This window comes from Prionailurus viverrinus, unplaced genomic scaffold, assembly GCF_022837055.1.
Source record: "Prionailurus viverrinus isolate Anna unplaced genomic scaffold, UM_Priviv_1.0 scaffold_35, whole genome shotgun sequence".
Classification (NCBI taxonomy): domain Eukaryota; kingdom Metazoa; phylum Chordata; class Mammalia; order Carnivora; family Felidae; genus Prionailurus; species Prionailurus viverrinus.
The window spans coordinates 283956-305111 of record NW_025927605.1 but is presented as its reverse complement, the minus strand read 5'-3'; the positions used below and the strand labels follow the sequence as shown (position 1 = coordinate 305111).

Here is a 21156-nt window from a genome sequence, read left to right as displayed (position 1 = left end):
ATTAGTGATTCGTACCATTTTCCATGCCTCTCACAATGTATTTCTCCGGTGTTATTAGCAAGCAAAATCAACACAGACCTGGGATCTCAGGAATAATTCCATACATGCTGGGCTTTCAGAATTTTCCTGTGTCTGTCCATAATGGCCCCACAGTGTCCCTGGGAGACCTTTGTATGTAACTTGACATGAAGTATAGGCAGGATTTTCACCCTGCTCACCTTCTGGCCCTTGGCCAAGTGCCCTTGTGCAGTCAACAAACTGGGTGACCACACGGCAGAAGCACCTAACTCTCTCTAGAAGCATTTTACATCAGTCCCCGCCAGGCTTAGCCTCCCAGGCATCATTTGCTGGCGGGTGGGGAGGTGTTTCTATTTTCCTAGCTGCTTTACCTTACGAGATGAATCGCACCGAGTGAATGCCTGAGTCCAACCAGCAGTTATCTAGCTCACTGACTTTCACACTGCAGGCAGATGAGGGAGTGAGTCGTGAAATCACCTTAAAACACACGGCTAGCGCTAAAACACAAAATACTCTTTTTGAATACAAACGGAATAGGGGGTACCTGGGTGGCTCAGTCAGGTGAGCAGCCCAAGTCTTGATTTTGCCTCAAGTGATGATCTCACAGATTGTGACATTGAGCCCTGTGTCCGGCTCTGTGCTGATAGTGTAGAACCTGCTTGGGATTCTCTCTCTCTCTCTCTGCTCCACCCCCCCCCCCCCAAATAACTAATAAACTTAAAAAAAACAGAACAGAAAGAATCAGAGTGTATGATAAGTTTGTTTTAGAAGGTACTTATATCTATACGGTATGTGTGCACTGAGTTGTGACATAAAATGCAGTTCACAGCCCAGGAACAGTGTAGTCAGAGACGTGTCCAACTGGAAAGGAACCATCGTCTTTCTGGTTCTAGTGGTACTAGTGATACAACCGTCCGGCAAGACATCTTCCTTTTCTCCTTCTCCATCTCATTATTATAAAAGGAAGAGATAAATGATTATCTAAGGTCTCTCCCAGTTCAAATTCTATTGGGTCTGGATAAAGGGAATGGAGAGCGGGGCCTCGAAAACCAGAAGGAGGAAGAAGGAAGTTTCCCCCCCACTTTATAGGAGGGACTCATGTATTCCACCTTCCATCATGCTTGAAGACTAGCCCCTTCACCCCACGACTTTTGGCCCTCCCTATCCCTTCTCCAGAGCCTCTGAGAAGGTCTGTGGCCAGGCCTGATGCCCACCGCCAGCAGGAACGGGTCTGAACATTTCCACCCCCGTCCCCCCACGATCTTTCTTTAAAGGTCTAGTGAGCAGGTGCTCTGTGCCAGTCCCATTCTAACTCGGGTTTGGCTGGGCAGCTAACTTTGCTGGATCCAGGCAAAGCATTAGGCCAAATATGTATTCTTTCTGCCTTTGGTGATTTCCTGGCTGTAAAAGAAGGGGATTGAAATAGAGGAGTTTGAAAATCTAGTTCGAAAATTCTACCTTAACGATTGCCAGACTAATATTTACCTTGAGCTTCCTTCTTTACCTTCCTTGGCTGCTGCTCTATGAGAATGAATCTGTTTTGGAAGAAAACATGATCACAGTTACCCATCACAATAACCACTCCCTCCAAATCTTTATTCATTCCTTGGCATTTTAGGTCTTATCTACCCAGTGAGATGATAACTTTTCCTAGGACAGGAATTTGTTTAACAGTCCTTTGACTCTTCAATAACACCTAACTTGTGTGCAGCTGGTAATACATTTTACTGACTGTCTCAGATAACGGTCAACAGACAATTCCTAATAAAAATTCTTGGGAGGAGGAAAAGAAAAGTGTCTACCAGAAACCTAAACAGCAGCACTGTTTTAAAGTCAAGGACAAGAGTAGGATGTCTGTTATCACTGCTGCTATTCATTGGTGTTGAGGAGGTCCTAACTGATGCACTGGGAAAAAATGGACTCGTGGAAAGGAAGAACTAAGACGTAGTTGCATACGAAATTACAGACAAACTAAAAGGCCCAAGAGAATCAACTAAAATTTTATTGGAAGAAATATGAGAATTCAGTAAGATGGCTAGATATAAAATCAAGAGATCAACATGTAAACCTCAATGACTTTCCTATGTTCCATAAATAATCAAAAAACGGAAGAATTATCCCATTTACAATTATCAATAAAAAGGCATAAAGTACCTAGGAATAAACTTAGCAAAGAATGGGTAAGACCGATGAGATGAAAACACTAAAGCTCTTCTGAAGGACATCAAGAAGAAACGAATACATGATGTGAGACACTATTTTCCTAGAATAGTGTAAAGATGTCAGTTCCCTTCAAATTGACCTACAAATTCAAGGCAATCCCATTCAAATCCCAAGACAGTTTTTTAAACAAAAACTGGCCAGCTGACATTTGGTAGAGAAAATGTGCAAGCATAGCTACAAAATGTGTGAAAAAGAAGATCACAGAGCAGACATTAAAATACGTTCTTACAGAGCAACTGCAGTTAAGTATGTAGCGTGATACTGATACAGGAAAAGAAAACCAGATTGATAGAATAGAGTCCAGATAAAAGTAGTATTTTAGATCCATGAAGAAAGAATGAACCATTCAATAAAAGATTTTAAAGTAACTGGATCTTTACGTAAGGGAAAAAAGTTAGATCCCCTACCTCGACCGTACCAAAACACCAAACAGATTCCATACAGATTAAAAATAAATAAATCACAACAAATATTATAAGAGTACAGAAGAAAATATCAGAGACTATTTTTATACCATGAGGCGAAAAGGCCTTGTTAACAAGACCCATGTCCCATAAGCCATGAGGCAGATATGGTGACGGACTGTCCACACCCTCCTGTTCATCGTAGTCCTTGCCCCCTTGATCCCCTGGATTGTTCGTCCTCTTCCTGTTGATTTAGAAAACTCTCTTCGTATGAAATATATTAATCCTTTCAAGGGCTTTCACTGAATTTCAATGTTTCAAGTATTTGTCAGTGTTTTTATCGTGAAGGAGATGGAACAGTGGGATAGGAGCACAGGCTGACTGCAGGCACAGCTGGGTTCTGCTTTGGGTTTTGCCACAGGGGCCTTAAGCTGATCCCCTTCTATGTATGAAAGAAGGATGGTGATATCATCCTCACAGGACTGTGGGGATTAAATCAGATGTCTGGTTTATTCCAAGCATAAATCAGACAAGACGATCAAATCTATCAAATGTTTCTGCATGTGGCATCAGGTCACAAAGCTTTTTCTCACCACAAGATTATAAAAGTATTGATTCTATTTTCTTCTCATACTTTGATGGGTTCTTGTTTCTCTTTTTTTACATTTCCTGAAATATGTTTTTTTAAGGTGAGAAATAGGGATCTGTTGTTATTTTCCTCCCAAATAATTAAGCAGTTGTTCTATTACCATTTATTTATTTTCTTCCACTGATTTGAATACTAAAAGGTAACATTTCAATGTTTATTTATTTTTGAGAGTGACAGAGAGAGAGAGTAAGAGTGAGAGAGGGGCAAAGAGAGAGAGAGACACACACACACAGAATCCAGAGCAGGCTCCAGGTTCTGAGCTGTCAGCACAGAGCCCAACACAGGGCTCGAACTCCTGAACCATGAAATTATGACCTGAGCCAAAGTAGGACGCTTAACCAACTGAGCCACCCGGGCGCCTCTAAAAGGTAACATTTCAAAAGTCCTAGTCACCCACGGATCTGTCTATTGCTGGACTCTGTAGGCTACTTCACATAAATATTCGGTTGCATTATTCCTCATTGTGAAATTGACACAATGCCTCATCTCTTCCTTTGAACATCATTATTGTCCACTACAGGAAAAAACCCGCATGGTCTCTGTCCTCAAAAAGTGTATCATCTAAGTAGGGAGAGGAAATAATGAAACCACATAAAAAAATATACACACAAGGTTAAACCACATAGGAATTTAAAACGGCAATAGGAGTTTATAGAACTTCCCCAAAAGCAAAAGGCTGCAGGCCACCTCAAGATGCAGAGTACTGACTGGACAATGGCCAATGATTTCTCTTCCCAGAGGTCATGGTAAGTTGACCCCACGCTAGTTCCTAGGCTCTTAGGCTGAGAAATCAGACTCTGATCTCATCAAGAGAGAACGCACTTCTTTCTACATGGAGGCAATATCACCTTACCAATGTCACAGGATTGATCAAAATCAGAATGTCAGGTCATGACTTGACAATAAGGAAAACATCCGTTCCATAGATAGGGCATCTGTGTCTACATGATTGGGCATTACCTCCTGTGGAGACAGGCCTCGGTGGCACACTGAAGTATAATCAGGAGGCTATTTGGTGAGAAGAGAAGTGGAAGAAAAGTAATGAGCTGAATCCAGTGTTTAATGGAAAGGACTGAGGTAGCCAGATCCATCCATCTGCCCCGCGGGCACAGCCCGGCTGGTGGGCCTGACTCTCATCTGCTGCCTGAGGTGCCATCTCTACTCTTAGGCAAGGCTAGGTGGGCACTGCCCATGTTGGTCTCTTCCTCACCATTTCTATGCTTTTACTACTGACCAACCCTCCAGAAGACAGACATGTTTCTCCTTAGCAGTTAATACATCCAGTCAGGTTTTACTCAAGTCTGATAGACCAGGAAGCCTTACATATCTCTGCTCGGATCCATGACCTTGATATTTCTCTCTTGAGGAGCTGCCTTTTAACAAACTGTTTAGCATATTTTTGTTATCAGGGGAGGGGAATGCGTCACTGTAGACCCTAAGAAATGGTGACAATCTCACAGAAGGACTAGGTCCAGGAGTATTACAGTATTCGGGGAAGGCTTTGTGAAGAAAGATGAACTCGAGTTGGCTTTTGAAGGCTCATGGGACTTCCACCAGCAGAGTGAAATAAAGGAATTTCAAGTGGGCAAAGTCACCAACAAAAGTAGGAATGGGCATGGTCTGACTAGGGGATGGTGAGGGGCTGCTTTGGCTGAAATGGAGGGTTGCCATGACAGATGGCAATATATATATATATATATATATATATATATATATATATATATATATACACACACACACACATATATATATAAAATAAGCATAGGTATATTTGAATAAATATATTGAATATATATTCAATTCATACATAATTGAATAAAGGGTAAACAGGCAAGCTCCAGGAATAGGCAACTGTAATTATGACAAGCTTTGAGTAGCCTGATGCAGGATTTTAGCTGCAGGGTTTTAACTGAACCTGTTTACACAATGCCTTGCGAAGTGGAGGAGAGAGCTGTGGGTACATCTAATTAATCAACAAGATGACACTTTTATCTCTAAGCCATGCCCTTTCTTCCAAGATGACTGATAGCTCCATGGAGCTGAAGACTATTTCTCTCTCATCATTGTAGCCAACGAGGAAAGAAATCAGTGGTAGTAGGAGGCTGCCTGGCGAGTGCATCGAATCGACATCATTTTTTTGAGTTGAAGAAATTTTACTATCATGTCAACTGTGGCCTTCTTAGACCTAATGTCTCAGAACAAGCTAATGGCTTGTTATCTTGGTTACAATCCACAGATGTCTCCCGGCAGTGGGGTTCCTTTTAAAATCCCTGGAATATACTTTGCAATAAAAGGACAAAGCATATCTCAGTCCTCCAGACTGAAGAGGGATATCAAGTCGTGATAGGTGGGAAAGTGGCTTTGATTTTCAGTTTGTGGGTTCTGAATCTATTATAAAGAAGGAATATAGTCTGGGAATCGGAATTAATTGTCCTCCTTACCTCAATGAGACAGAAAACTGTGATCAAAACCATCACTACTACAGTCACAGATATTGCCAAGATGAGTTTGTTGTTATAGCCATAGCCTGGAACTTCTTTTGTGAGCTAAAAAAAGGGAAAGACCAATTTTTTTAGAAAACAGAGATAGGATGAAAGTTAACTATTCTTTAACGACTCTAAAACCCCATTCTTTCCGATGAATCGCTTATAGGTTCTTAAGGAATATACCAAATCTAATGTGATATGTAATCTTAATCATTAGCATTTTCTTCAAGAATTTATGTATCTTGTATGTTAGGTCCTCTTTTTGTCTACTCTGGGAACAGCGGCACTGTTTCCTAAATGAGCAAAGTGGCAGATCACTGCCTTAGCCAAAATTATGTGGCCAAGACAAGACCCGGACTAGGAGCCCCTGGTCCTTGTGCTTGGGTCCATGTCCTAAACCACCTAAATGTCGAGACCCCACATTTAGGGATTTATCCTCACCTCCCTGGACTCCTGCCCTCTCTGTTCACTCTGGACTTCTGTGCTCTCATTGATATAATTCTCATTTTTCCATTGGTCCGTATCCCACTCTGCCTTGGACATCTTTACTTCTTGCTGCTCGCTGAGAAGCTTCATCAGGAGGCCTGTTCTGGAGATGAGCTTGGCACAGGCCAGCTGCATGTGGGTCTCAGAGCAGTCCATTTTCAAAGTCCGGATAACATGAGAAATGAGGCTTCTCACGTCATTGTTGGGGATGAGGGACTGTAGCTGCTGGTTTAACTGAATTTCAAACAGATCACCTGAGGACGAGAGCTTTGACACAGGGAAGCCTGTGGCTTTTGGGGGCAAGCCAGTGCCCGCATTGTGGTATTCCCATTGTGTATCATTGGTTTGTTTAACGGTCGGCATAGAGTTGTCTGCAGTAACAGTAGAATTAGCAGTGGAAAGATTCTTACGGTTTGTGAATTCAGGGAGGGTTTGTTCTGGCACAGTAGTGTTTCCTGTAGAAATATTTTCGTCAGAAACATTTTGGGCAGTAGTGTTCTCTACAGTAGTGTTTTCTCTGTAAGTTCCTGAAGGAGCAAATAATTCTGGAAAAGGATTTTTCTGAGGACTCAGTTCTCCCGGAGATGAAAAATCCTCTCGTGAAGGGGAATTTATGAGGCTCCTGACTGCAGAGGATGGAGGCCTCTTTGCAAGCAGCTGTCTATTACTGAGTGAACTTTCCTTTCTGGACTTTCGATTCAGTTTGGCCTTGGGTGTTCTGTGGACCACACGGGAGCGACTTTTATGAAAGCGGTGTGTTTTTCTGGGGTGTGAGGCTGGTCCGGAAGCCTTCATATTTCTAACTCTAGCATTTGCATCTTGTATAAGAAAAATGCTGTACATTAAGTCTTTTGATTTTTTTTTCACGTCAGGTGGGGATTTTGGAGCGGGGGTGGCAGAAGGCCTGCCCAAAGAGTATTGCTTCAGGAAAGAAGAGACCGCTGCCTTGGGCTCCTCTACGAACGAAGGCTCTGTGTTGAAGGAGCTTCCCACTAATTTGCTGGGCCTGTGCGCCACGTGAAGCTCCCCTGGGGATGGTCTCCTGAGCCTTCTTTCCTTGGCCATGTTCTCCACAGACGGCTGGGCGTTCTGTTTCCTCTGGATGTTCTGACGTCTCAGTTCTTTTAAGTGCCTTTTCCATATGCCCTTTGGGCCCTTGATGACCTTGTTCACTCTCAGGAACTTTTTCCCCACACTCTCAACTTCATCTAGGCTCTTCTCCTGCGGTTGGGCAGTTTCCAATTTCTTTGGAAAGATTTGACGTTTAAACTTGGGACCTAAAAGGCTGGAATGTATAAGCATGGCCGTTTTTTCTTTGTTTTTCACCTCATCAATTTTTTCCTGAATTTCTGCATCTAACAAATTTTCCAGAAAGTAGAGTTTTCTCAGTTTATTCTTGTAAGTTGAATTGTTGGATCCAGGTTTAAGAGACGGGTCCCCTGTGTCATTCATCGAGTGACCCACGGGCTTGTCTCCCTCTTGCACATTTGAAAACAGAAGTTTAATGAACGGTAACAGCGTCGATTCTACGTCTTCTAGATTGCCCTCCGAGAAATAAGGCAATATGTAACTCAGTGCACTAATGACATCACTTTCGTCATTGAAGTCTAGCTGCTCATTCATAAAGGCTGACAAACTGACACGATCTATGTCTGAGGATGCCTTCTCTGGCTCAATAGTCAGCTCCGTGCTGGCGCTCTTCTTTCGAGCTTTCAATACCTTCATGAATGATCCTTCTGCATTCCTTAGGTATACTTCCTGATCTGTCGAAGAAGGAGGAGAGATGAGTTTTGATAATGAAAGACTGATAGCACAGCTCTTTGTCAATGCACAGTCATACATGCCAGTCAAGCAAATTAAGAATCAGCAAATACTTGAGCGCCATTTAGAGAGGAGACGAACTCAAACTTGGACCTACGATTGGCAACAACCAAAGGAGAAAAAGATGTTTTTTGAAAAAGTAGCTATTTCCTCAGAACATTCCATAGTGTGAATAACTATATTTAGAGTTATTCCATTGGTCCCTAAGGGCCGATTGCCCAGGCCTCAAGAAAAGCCAAGGCTGGAAGATACCCGGCTAAACTGTGTGCAGCTCTAGTGCGACTCCTGGCTTTCACATACCCCACCCTGTCCTGCTTCGGGGGCAGAGGGAGCACGAGTCTTCCTCCTTCTACGTCTTCAGTGGGCTTGAGTTCTTGCTACCATCACATATGCACGGGACAACACCCGTCACTAGCAGCTCCTCATCTGGACACGCCCTCTCCGCCCACCCACCAATTCCTTTGTTTGGTCCCTGCTCCCCTATATCGCACCTCCCGTAACATAAGCTCTAGACAGAAAAAACTAAAAACGAGACCCGTTAAGTCCACCCTGGTTCTTTGATTAAATTTGGGCAGAGATGTGGGGTATAGGTTAAGAGATTTTCCAGGTATGAGAGAGATGCCACTGTGGGGCGTTCAAAAAAATCAACGGAATGATCCTTGAGGTTTTAAAATGCAGAAGGGATAAAGAAACTTTGGTCAAATGCCTACTTTGCTTTCATTTCCTTTCATTTCCAGATTTCTAGCTTTACTGACAGAACCATCCAGAGCTTCCAACTACATGAAGGTCAAGCGTACAGCTTGTGTACACTGAACAGCACTGTGCAGCTGGGTTTTTCCAGAAGAATTAAACGTATTTTTAGTGGTGCTGGTGAGAGTCAGAGGAGGAGGTTATAAAGGTCACGAGAGAGGAGGAGCAGGGGCTGGCGGAGCGCCCAAAACGGGAGAGGAGACTTGAGTGCTAGGCTAAGGCACCTCTGATCTCATTTTTCCTCGCCTGTCAAAGGAGATTAAAAAAAAAAAAAAATGCCTATTCTGCCCACCTCTAAGGGAGAAGGGAGTAAGATAATTGGTAAGACATTGTTTTGGAAAATAAGCAACACTACTTATAGAAGTAGCAAAGTGTAATTTATGCTGTGCCCTAGACCATTGACAGGGACCCATATTCAAGCTATCCAGGTGCAAAAGCACATTTTGGAAGGCACCAAGTTAGTGCCAATAAAACCTAAGAACAGAAAAATACCTAAAAGCACCTGTGTTTTGGATAGAAAAGCTTAAGATTCAGAACAAGAGTTGGACAGCCCAAGAATAGAAGAGCCCTCTCATCCGTTAGAACGGTTGGGTAGCAGCTTCTGGTTAGGGAACAGAAACACAGAGGCTCCAAATATAACTTTTTCAGAAATCAGCATCACTTGTACTCTTAACACACTTATAAAAACAACAAAATAAGCAAACAGGTATCTCCACCTGTCCTATAAGACAAAGGGCACCTGAGACCTAACGCACGTAAAATCAGCTTATAAACTGTGATGCACTATGTGAACAGGTTTTCATTTTGGGGTAGTTGACTTAATAATGTAACTGAGAATCTGACTTTTAACAAAGGAATAGTTCTTAGAAATTTTGGGATCTGAACTCTGAATGAGTAAAAATAATGCAATGACATCATTAGTTTAAAAATTTACCATTGTTAGGGTGCCTGGGTGGCCCAGTCAGTTAAGCATCCGACTTTGGCTCAGGTCATGATATCACAGTTCAGCCCCTCATGGGGCTTGCTGCTGTCAGTGTAGAGCCTGCTTCGGATTCTCTGTCCCCCTCACTCACTCTCTGCCCCCTCCCAGCTCACGCACGTGAATGCTCTCTCTCAAAACTGAATAAATATTTAAAAAAATTATCATTGTTGATTAAAAATAAAAGTTAAACCAAAAATAAAATAAAAAATTACAAATTTATCATCAGGCAATTAGGACTTACCACAACGTGTGCCATTTGTCAGACATGTACTGTCACAATGTAGCTTGACTGTCTTACAGACAACCTCAATAGTATTTTTAAACTGGCAGAGACAGCAGGCCATACGGCTGGGTAATATCCTATAAATGGAAACACAGAGAATTAAATTAGTGGTAAAGGAGTTACTTGAGTAGGTAGAAGAGGCGGGCCAAAGTCATCACAGGGCTGTGCAAAAAGGAATTCTTGAGGCACATGGCCTGGATGGTTGGGTAGGGACCAGTTGGCCAACCGCTGCTCTTGAATATTACAAATACACAGACAGAAGGACCGAGGTGCCCAACAGAAAGGTAAGGATGGCATGGGGTATGGTATCCTTAGAATGAGACAGAGATTAGAACTGGGTGACACTGATCAGTAGTTTAATACACAGGTAACTCCTTCCAAGCCAAAAGTCTCACTTTGGGTTGAGAGCACACAGAAAGAGGGTAGACTTCTAAGAGTTTGAATAAATCTGAAATATGGCCCATACTGAGGATAAAAAGCAATCAACTTTGGCTCAGGTCATAATCTCGTGGTTCATGGGTTTGAGCCCCACATCAGGCTCTGTGCTGAGAGCTCGGAGTCTGGAACCTGCTTCAGATTTATCTTCCTCTCTCTCTACCCCTTCCCTGATCACTCTCTGTGTCCTAAAAATAAATAAATGTTAAATTTTTTTTTTAAAAAGCAATCAATCAAAAACTAATCCATAATCTACACAAATGCTACAATTAGCAGACAAGGACATTTAAAAAAGTTATTATAACAGTATTTCATATATGGAAAAAACCCCATGCCTCTACTTAACTCAATGAATTGTGCAACAACTTCAAGTGGCCTGATATATGTATACTTAGAGTCCACGAAGGAGAGGAGATATAAAAAAAATTTGAAAAAATAATAGCCCCCACATTTCCAAATAAGTAAACCCTATAAACTCACAAATCCAGGAAGGTCAATGAACTCTGAGCACAACATGGATTAAACTACATGTTTAGTTTAATCCATTAAACACGGATAAAACTACGCCACGGCACATCATAATCAAACTGGTCAAAGCCAGCGATAAAGAGCAAATCTTAAAAGCAGCCAAAGGAACAAAACCACACATGACATACAGAGCAACAAAGATATAACAGTGACAACATATTTCTTGCTGGAAATAATGTAAGCCAGAACTCGGTGGGGCAACATCTTTCAAGCAGTGAAAAGGAGAGGGGGGCCAAATAGCTATCAAGCTAGAATTCTATACCCAAAGCTTTCAAAAATAAAAGCAAGATAAAGACTATCTGAGACATCCAAGAGCTGGAAGAATTCATCATTAGCAGGCTTACACTGTAGAAATGCCAAAGGAAGTATTTTTTTTAATGTTTACTTGAGAGACAGAGAGAGAGAGGGCACGTGCAGTATGCGTGTGCAAGGGGGAAAGAGCACTGAGGAGACAGAGAATCCCAAGCAAAGCCCAACGCGGGACTTGAGCTCACAAACTGTGAGAGTATGACCTGAGCCAAAATCAAGAGTTGGATGCTTAACTGACTGAGCCACCCAGGTGCCCCTAAAGAAAGTATTTTTAAGCAGAAGGAAAAGGATAGCAGACGGAAATGTGGATCCACACAAAGGAATGAAGAACATTAGAACTGGTAACTATATAGGTTATGATTTCACTTCACTATATGTATGTATATCATTTCACTATATGATTTCACTTATATGTAGAATCTCAGAAAAAACAAACAAACAAGGGGTGCCTGGATGGGCTAAGTCAATGAAGCATCCTACTCTTGATGTCGGCTCAGGATCTCAGGGTCGTGAGATCGAGCCCTGTGTCAGGCTCCACGCTCAGCATGGATTAGATTAAGATTCTCTTAAGATTCTCTCTCTCTCTCTCTCTCTCTCTCTCTCTCAGCATGGATTAGATTAAGATTCTCTTAAGATTCTCTCTCTCTCTCTCTCTCTCTCCTCTGCCCCTCTCCCCAACGTGTACACTCTGTCTCTAAAATTAAAAAAAAAAATACACCAAAATCCATAAGATACCTAGGAATAAACCTAATCAAAGAGGTAAAAGATCTGTATGCTGAAAACAATAGAACGCTTATGGAAATAAATTGAAGAAGACAGAAAGAAATGGAAAAACATCCCATGCTCAAGGATTGGAAGAACAAATATTGTTAAAATGTCTATACTACTCAAAGCAAACTACACATTCGATTTAATCCCTATCAAACACCAGTATTTTTCACAGAGCTAGAACAAACAATTCTAAAATTTGGATGGAACAAGAAAAGACCCCGAATTATAATGCTGGGAAAAAACAAACAAACAGAGCTGGAGGCATCATGGTTCTGGACTTCAAACTGTATTACAAAGCTGTACTCATCAAGACAGTATGGTACTGCACAAAAACAGACACATAGATCAATAGAAGAGAATAGAGAACCGAGAAATGGAGCCACAAATATATGGTCAACTAATCTTCGATAAAGCAGAATATCCAATGGAAAAAAGATAGTCTTCGCAATAAATGGTGTTGGGAAAACTGGACCGTAACATGCAGAAGAATGAAACTAAACCACTTTTTTACACCATACACAAAAGTAAATTCAAAATGGATGAAAGACCTAAATGTGAGACAGGAAACCATCAAAATCCTAGAGGAGAACACAGGCAGAAACCTCTTTGATCTCAGCTAAAGCAACTTCTTACTAGACATGTCTCCAGAGGCAAGGGAAACAAAAGTACAAATGAACGACTGAGGAGTGCCTGGGTGGCTTAGCGGGTTGAATGCCTGACTCTTGGTGTTGGCTCAGGTCGTGATCTCAGGGTCGTGGATTGAACCCCGCATCAGGATTCTCTCTCCACTTGAGATTCTCTCTCTCCCTCTCTCTCTGCTCCCCCCCATGCATACATGTATGTGTGTGTCCATGTTCTTAATTAATTAATTAATTAATAGGGGCACCTGGGTGGCTCAGCTGGTTAAGTATCTGACTTGGCTCAGATCATGATCTTACAGTTCGTGAGTTTGAGCCCCGTGTCAGGCTCTGTGCTGACAGCTTGGAGCCTGGAGCCTGTTTCAGATGCTGTGTCTCCCTCTCTCTCTCTGCCCCTCCCCTGCTTGCACTCTGTCTCTCTCTCTCAAAAATAAACATAAACAAACAAACTAACATTTTTTTAAATGAATTATTGGGACCTCATCAAGATAAAAACCTTCTGGGGCACCTGGGTGTCTCAGTCGGTTAAGCTTCTGACTTCAGCTCAGGTCATAATCTCACGGTTTGTGAGTTCGAGCTCCGCATTGACTCTCTGTTGACAGTGCGGAGCCTGCTCAGATCCTCTGTCTCCCTCACTCTCTGCCCCTACCCCACTCTTGTGCTCTCTCTCTTAAAAAGAAACATCCATTAAAAAAAGATAAAAAGCTGTACAGCAAAGGAAACAATCAACAAAATTAAAAGGCAACTGATGAAACGGGAGAACATATTTGCAAATGACATAATCTGATAAAGGGCTAGTATCCAAAATCTATAAAGGACTCAACACCCAAAAAATCAAATACATAATCCAGTTAAGAAAAGGGCAGAAGACGTGAATAGACAGTTTTTCAAAGAAGACATCCAGAAGGCTAACAGACACATGAAAAGATGCTCAATATCACTCATCATCAAGGAAATACAAATCAAAATCACAATGAGATACCACCTCACATGTGTCAGAATGGCTCAAATGAAGAACTCAGGAAACAACAGATGTGGAGAAAGGGGAACCCTTCTGCACTGCTGGTGGGAATGCAAACTGCTGTAGCCACTCTGGAAAACAGTATGGAGGTTTTTAAAAAGTTAAAAATAGAACTACCCTACAACCCAGCAATTGTACTACTAGGCATTTAACCAAAGGATACAAAAATGCTGATTTGAAGGGGCACGTGCACCCAATGTTTATAGCAGCGCTAGCTATCAACAATAGCCAAAGTATGGAAAGAGCCCAAATGTCCATTGATGGATGAATGGATGAAAGATGTGGTATATATATATACAATGGAGCATTACTCGGCAATCAAAAAGAATGAAATCTTGCCGTTTGCAACTACATGGATGGAACTGGAGGGTATCATGCTAAGTGAAATTAGTCAGTGAAAGACAAAGATCATATCACTTCACTCATATGAGGACTTTAAGAGACAAAACAGATGAACATAGGGAAGGGAAACAAAAATAATCTAAAAACAGGGAGGGGGACAAAACAGAAGAGACTCATAAATATGGAAAACAAACTGAGGGTTACGGGAGGGGTTGTGGGAGGGGGGATGGGCTAAATGGGTAAGGGGCACTAAGGAATCTACTCCTGAAATCATTGTTGCACTAGATGCTAACTAATTTGGATGTAAATTTTAAAAAATTAAAAATAAAACAAGGTAAAAAATAAACAAAAAATAAACAAAAAAAAACAAACGAATGAATAAACAACAACAAAAAAGAGAAAACACTTGTAAATATGGAGAACAAACTGGAGATATGGACAAAATGAGTGAAAAGGGTTAAGAGGTACAAAGTTGCAGTTATAAAATAAATAATTCACCAGATGAAAAGTACAGCATAGGGAATATAGTCAATAATACTGTAATATACTTATTGTGGTGAGCATTTCATAATATATATAATTGATCACTGTGTTGTACACCTGGAAGTAATTTAATATTACATGATCTATATATACTTCAATAAAAGAGATAATTGAGGGGCACCCAGGTGGCTCAGTCAGTTAAGCATCTGACTTCAGCTCAGGTCATGATCTCATAGTCTGTGATTTCAGGCCCCACATCAGGCTCTGTGTCTACAGCTCAGAGCCTGGAGCCTGCTTCAGATTCTGTGTCTCCCTCTCTCTCTGCCCCTCCCCCACTGGCACTCTGTCTCTCTCAAAAATAAAAAAATTTAAAAAGATAATTGACTATTTAAACAAAAAAAATAATATGGTGTGCTAAAAGTAAAATGTATGAAAACAAGAGCACAAAGGTCAGGAGGGGAACAATGGAAGTACACTATTTATTGTAAGGTTCTTATACTATTCATGAAATCATATAATATCATTTGAAGATAGACTGTGATAAGTTAAACATGAACACTACAAACCATTAAACAGCTACTAAAATAACAAAACCTGAGTTGTAACTATATATCCCCCCACCAAAAAATAATAAAACGTACTAAATCAACCCAAGAGCAGGAAGAAAAAGAAAAAGAAACAAAGAACAGATGGGATACATAGAAAAGAGTAGACAGTAGCTTTAAATGTAATCATATAAACAATTACATTAAATATAAATGGTATAATCACCTAATTAAAAGATAGAGTTGTCATACTGGATAAAAAAGCAAAAGCCAACTATATGCTGTCTATAAGATTCATCTTCAATACAAAGATATAAGTAGGTTAAAAATATGGAAGAAATTATGCTTTGCTAACACTAATCAAACAAAACCTTGAGTGGCTATATTTACTATAGGACAAAGTCAATTTCAAAGCAAAGATATTACCAGGGATAAATGAGGTTATTCCATCGTGATAGAAATGTCAACTAATAGAAAAGACATCACTTAAAAATTTATGTATCTGATCATAGAACTTCCAAATATATTAAGGAGAATAGGAAAGAGAGACACATAAGTACACAATTAGAGTTGGAGATTTCAATATCCCTCTCTCAATAATTGACAGAAAAAAATATTTAGAAAATGAGTAATGATACATCAGACTTGAAAAATACTACCAACCTACTTGACCTAGTTGACATTTATAGAATACTCCACACCAAATCAGCAGACTACGTATTTTTTTTCAAGTGGACACATAATATTTATCAAAATAGACCATATTCTCATCTATTACCAGAATTCATTGGCTATAAAACAAGCCTCAATAAATTTAAAAGGATTTCAGTCATCCAACATATTGTTCTGTGACCACAATGGAATTAAATAACAAATTAACAGATCTGTAAAATCTCCAAATATTTAGAAACTAACCAACACACTCCTAAGGAACCCTATTGGTCAAATAAGTCAAAATGGATATTAAAAACTATTTTGTACCGACTGAAACTGAAAACACAACTTGTCAACATGTGGGATGTTGCTCATATAGTATTCATCTTCCCCAGTGTCCACTTTTAAGAAACTAGAAAATGAAAAGGAAATTCATCACTGAGTAAGGAGAGAAAATGGAATGATAAAGATCAAAGCAGAAATTTTTAAAAAGGAAAACAAAAATAGAGAAGTCAGTGTAATGAAAAGGCACTTTTTAGAGAAGATAAGTAAAACTGATAAACTTCTGGCCAGATTTATCAAGAAAAGACAAGAGAAGACACAAATTATCAATATCAAAAATGAGAGGAATGACACCACTACAATTCTACAGATACTAAAAGGATAATAAGGGAATATTATAAAATACTTCATGTCAATAACTTCAAGATGAAATAGATTCCCTGAAAGACATGAACTACTCCAAAAAATAAGTATGTAATTTAAGTAGCACTATTACAAAAATAAAATCTGTAGTTTAACACTTTCTCACAAAGAAAGCTTCAAGCCCACGTGGCTTCACTGGTGAATTCTAGCAAACATTTAAGGAAAAAATAATGCCAATTCTGCACAAACTGTACTAGAGAATTGAAGAGAGGGGAATACTTCCCAACTCAATTTTAAGGCCAACATTCACCTTATGAAAAGTAGATAAAGACATTAGAAGAAAGGATAGATAGAAGATCTCATATACTGCTGGCTGGAATGCAAAATGGTACATTCACTTTAGAAAACAGGTAAGCAGTTTCTTAAACAGTTAAATATACACTTAGCATATGATGTAGCAATCCTGCCATTAGGTATTTTACCACCTCCCCCCCTCCCCCAATGAAAACATATGCTCATACGAAGACCTGCATGTAAGTGTTTTAAGCAACTTTATTCATAAAGGCCAAAAAGCTAGAAACAACTCAAATGCCCATTAACTGATGCACGCATAAACAAACTGGTATATCCTCACAACTGCAATACTACTCGGCAATAAAAAGGAAATGAACTACTGACATGTGCAAAGACATGGATGAGTCTCTGGGGTGCCTGGGTGGCTCAGTCAGACAAGTGACCGACTTTGGCTCAGGCCATGATCTCATGTTCCGCAGGTTCGTGCCCTGTATTGGGCTCTGCGCTGACAGAGCCTGGAGCCTGCTTCGGGTTCTGTCTGTCTCTCTCTCTCTCTCTGCCCCTCTCCTGCTTATGCTCTCTGTTTCTCAAAAATAAACAAACGTCAAAAAAGTTAAAAAACAAACAAACATGGATGAATCTCAAAAGGATTATGCTGAGAGGAACCAATCACAGAAGACTGCATACTGTATGATTTCATTTATTTATTTTTTTTAATGTTCATTTATTTTTGAGAGAGAGAGACAGAGAGATGGAGTGCAAATGGGGAAGGGGTAGAGAGACAGGGAGACACAGAATCCGAAGCAGGCTCCAGGCTCTGAGCTGTCAGGACAGAGTCCGATGCAGGGCTTGAACTCACGAACCGCGAGATCATGACCTGAGCTGAAGTCGGACGCTTAACTGCCTGAGCCACCCAGGTGCCCCTTGTATGATTTCATTTATAAGACACTGTGGAAAAGGCAAAACTATAGGGACAAAAATTAGGTGGGTGGTTGCCAGGGCTGGTGGTGACAAAAGGGGATTGGCTGCAAAGGCACATAGGGGCCTTTTGGGGTGACAGAAATGGTCTACGTCTCAAATGTGGTGGTGGTTACATAACTACACGTTTGTCAAAACTCATCAAACTGTACGCTTAAAAAGAGTAAATTTTATACCTCAAAAAATCGGACTTAAGAAAACAATAAAACAAATCTAAATAAACAACTAAGTGAAAATACACATAAGAAAAATCAACTTACAGTGTTTCCAATTCAAGGGTCATCATGAGGATGCTCTCAACTGTTGTAAGTGACACCTGTGTTGATCCCATGTCTCTGAAGGAGAAAGCCCAAACATGCGTGATTTGAACCCAAGGATAAAAATTCTGTACCTAAAAAGATACTTAACAACATGTGATTACTTCAATTCTGGCTTCTTTGTCAAGTCAGCTCAAGAGTTTTCTTGCTATGGACAATAATTTCAGAAAACTCCCAATGAAGACATTTTATGTGCATCATCAAATTAATCACCTTGGTGCTCAACAGTACGATCCTTTTTACTCTTATCCTCATTTTCATTCTCAATTGCACCCACCTCTCTTGATTAGTCTTTTTTTCTTTTAATATACACCTTACTCCACTTTCCACTTTGAGATAAATGGTATTTCTACCTACATCTACAAGTCCCATGTCTGTTATGTGTTCTTCAATACTACTACTCCCTCTGCAGGCTATCTTGCCCGTATACGTTTTTTCTTTGCTAAAAATGCTTATTTCAATAACCCAGTTAAAACTTAAATTACGACTTTTTAACCCAAACGCAAAATACTTAATCTTTTGATGACAACAAAAAAGATCAGAAATCATCTCATGAGCCGTGAGATTGTTGCAATACTTACAAATATTTTAACGCTGGCAACTTAAAAAGATAGGAATCTTCAACAGCTGACAGAGGGTTCCGACTGATAATTCTGAAAAATGCAATGGAATTAAAATTATCTGCATTTCCAGTAATGACTACCACGAAAGTTTATGTTCATTTTGGGGGTATGGAACTGGAAGGTTAAAACTAATCATTTTCTGCCTTTGCCTATAAATCACCCTTAGATTCTGTAAAGCACTCTTCCTTGGGGAACTACCCAGCTCTCTGGACGATAAAGTGGAGAACAGAAAGAGAAAAAAAATTTTTTTTTTTTTTTACGTGGACAGCAAAGCAAAGATATGCCAAAGGACTTTTTGGGCTGAAAACCCTAGAAGTGACTATGCTGGTAGGAAGCCCAGGCTCTGTAGGCAATACTGTTTCTAGTGTCCTCTATAATTCTAGGTGCTTTTCCTTTATCTCTAGAAATGTAAAAAATTCCACAGTTTAAAACACCCGGTTAAAGACAAAAATAGGACCAATTCCTCAGTTTGGGGGCCAAAGACAAAGGGATTAATCTAAGAGGAAATGGTGGAAGCTATACCCCCACCATGTGTATTCTCCTATGACAGCCTTTGTTAGGTGGCATATGATCCCGTTTCCTTATCCATCTCCTGGACTGCCAGCTCCTTGAGGGCAGGGACCATACTCTATTGTCATTTTTGTCCCTGTGCCTGACAGAGTGCTTGTTATTTACTAGTTACTTAGTGAAGGCTTGTTGAATAAATAACATTTTGTCACTGCTTGACACAAGTCTTTATTCCAAAATGCTGAGTAGATTTTCTTCCCAGTTCTTTACAGCAAAAATAAAGTGAAGGAAACAGGAAGAAAGAAAAGAAAATCTGCCTTTAGGTTGACTCTGCTCAAGAATCATCACTGTACTTTTGCAAAATTATAAGGATAATCATCACAACCAATACTATTGGGCTATAGGGCATCTGTGATCAGCATTTCACATTTAAACCTCACAATAACCTTATGTGATAGATACATCATTACCCCATTTCACAAGTGAGGAAACTGAAGTACAGAGAGGTTGTATAATTTGTCCCAGTTTGTCAAGCCAGTCAAGAAGCAGAGATGGAATCTGAACTCAGTTCTGACTCCAAAGCCTGTATTTAACTTGTATGGAAAAAAAGGGGGTTTAAAATAGCCGTTACCTTAAACTTAACTTTGAGAGCATTAAATATAGAAACACTTTGCTGAACCTCATCTCTCCATCTGGGAGAGCTTCTCTAAGAATTACATTTTCTATTTTTATTCCTTTCCTCTAATCATCTCCCAAGATTAAGTACTTAATTAGCCTGTGATCATTGAGACTTTAGAGATTTCATTTCTTATTTTTTTATTCTATTTTTTGAGAGAGAGAGTACAAGAGTATGCATGAAGGAGAGGCAGAGGAAGAGAGAGAGAGAGAATCCCAAGCAGGCTCCATGCCCAGTGCAGAGCCTGACATGGGGCTTGATCCCATGACCGCAAGATCATGACCTGAGCCGAAATCAAGAGTCAGGCAGTTAACTGAGCCACCCAGGTGCCCTGAGACTTTAGAGATTTTAAAGCCCTGTTACAGGTGAATCAGTGAAAATGAGAAAGGAAGGACGTCTGAAAATTCATCCTTCCGTAAAAGCAACAACAACAACAACAACTAGCAAAAATGGTCAAAATCAACTTTCTCAGAACTTTGGAAATTTTACCCAATGGGCTTGCAGCAACCCGGAGAGCATGTATTAAAGAAAAAATTACTAATTTCTATAAGAACAGTGAGCTCTGTTGTTTTAACTTGTCCTCAACCTCTGCTCTCCATCCTGATGATAGCCTTAAAAACTGCCCACATCCCAGGGGAACAAAATGGAGCTGAAGTTCCTTAAAGCCTCATTCCCAAAGAACAAACTGTCATTGTTTTACCTGTCTAGTGGGGTCCCTAAAAAACTTCACTTGAAAGCCTTGCCCTTGACCTCACTGAGAACTGCACAGTGCTAAAATAGCCTCTTCCCAAGGGGCATTTTTCGAAAACAATTATAGATAAATGTTTTAATCTGGCAGCTATGTGAGGCAATTGATCACAAGACAAAAAATAGCCTAAACAAAAAGCCTAAAAGGAAAAAGCTGAGAAATGAGATGTCCATAGGGACTTTGAAATGCTCCAACATCTTCCTGGGTAACTAGAAGACCACAAGACATATTCCTGGGAATGTAGAAAAAAAACCTTAGCACTAATAAATGAGTTCAGCAAGGTTACAGGACACAAGATCGATATGTAAAAATTAGCTTTATTTCTATACATCAGCAATGACTATTCCAAAGATGAAATTAAGAAAACAATTCCATGTATAACAGTACTCAAAAGAATAAAATACTTAGGAAAACATTTAACCAAAGAAGTGCAAGAATCACACTAAAAACCACAAAACGTTGTTGAAAGAAATTAAAGAAGATTGAAATAAATGTAAAGATATGCCATGTTCACGGATCAGAATACTGTTAAAATGGCAC

At 40.1% G+C, this 21156-nt stretch overlaps 1 protein-coding gene across 13 annotated transcripts in view; it reads right to left on the bottom strand.

The window, feature by feature from the left end:
• LOC125158396 (RAD52 motif-containing protein 1-like) overlaps positions 1 to 21156 on the bottom strand; it is a 58853-nt gene that overhangs the window by 1819 nt on the left and 35878 nt on the right. For 7 of the 13 annotated variants that reach the window (XM_047845354.1, XM_047845358.1, XM_047845355.1 and 4 more), the window contains 6 exons: positions 18644 to 18715; positions 18006 to 18080; positions 10061 to 10179; positions 6222 to 8029; positions 5736 to 5840; positions 1504 to 1553 (listed from right to left, as the gene is read on the bottom strand). In XM_047845354.1, coding sequence (XP_047701310.1) covers positions 1504 to 1553; positions 5736 to 5840; positions 6222 to 8029; positions 10061 to 10179; positions 18006 to 18080; positions 18644 to 18715 — 2229 coding nt within the window. Of the gene's footprint in view, positions 1 to 1503; positions 1554 to 5735; positions 5841 to 6221; positions 8030 to 10060; positions 10180 to 18005; positions 18081 to 18643; positions 18716 to 21156 lie in introns of those variants that run through there. The other 6 variants (XR_007149385.1, XR_007149386.1, XR_007149388.1 and 3 more) reach the window with 3 other exon arrangements.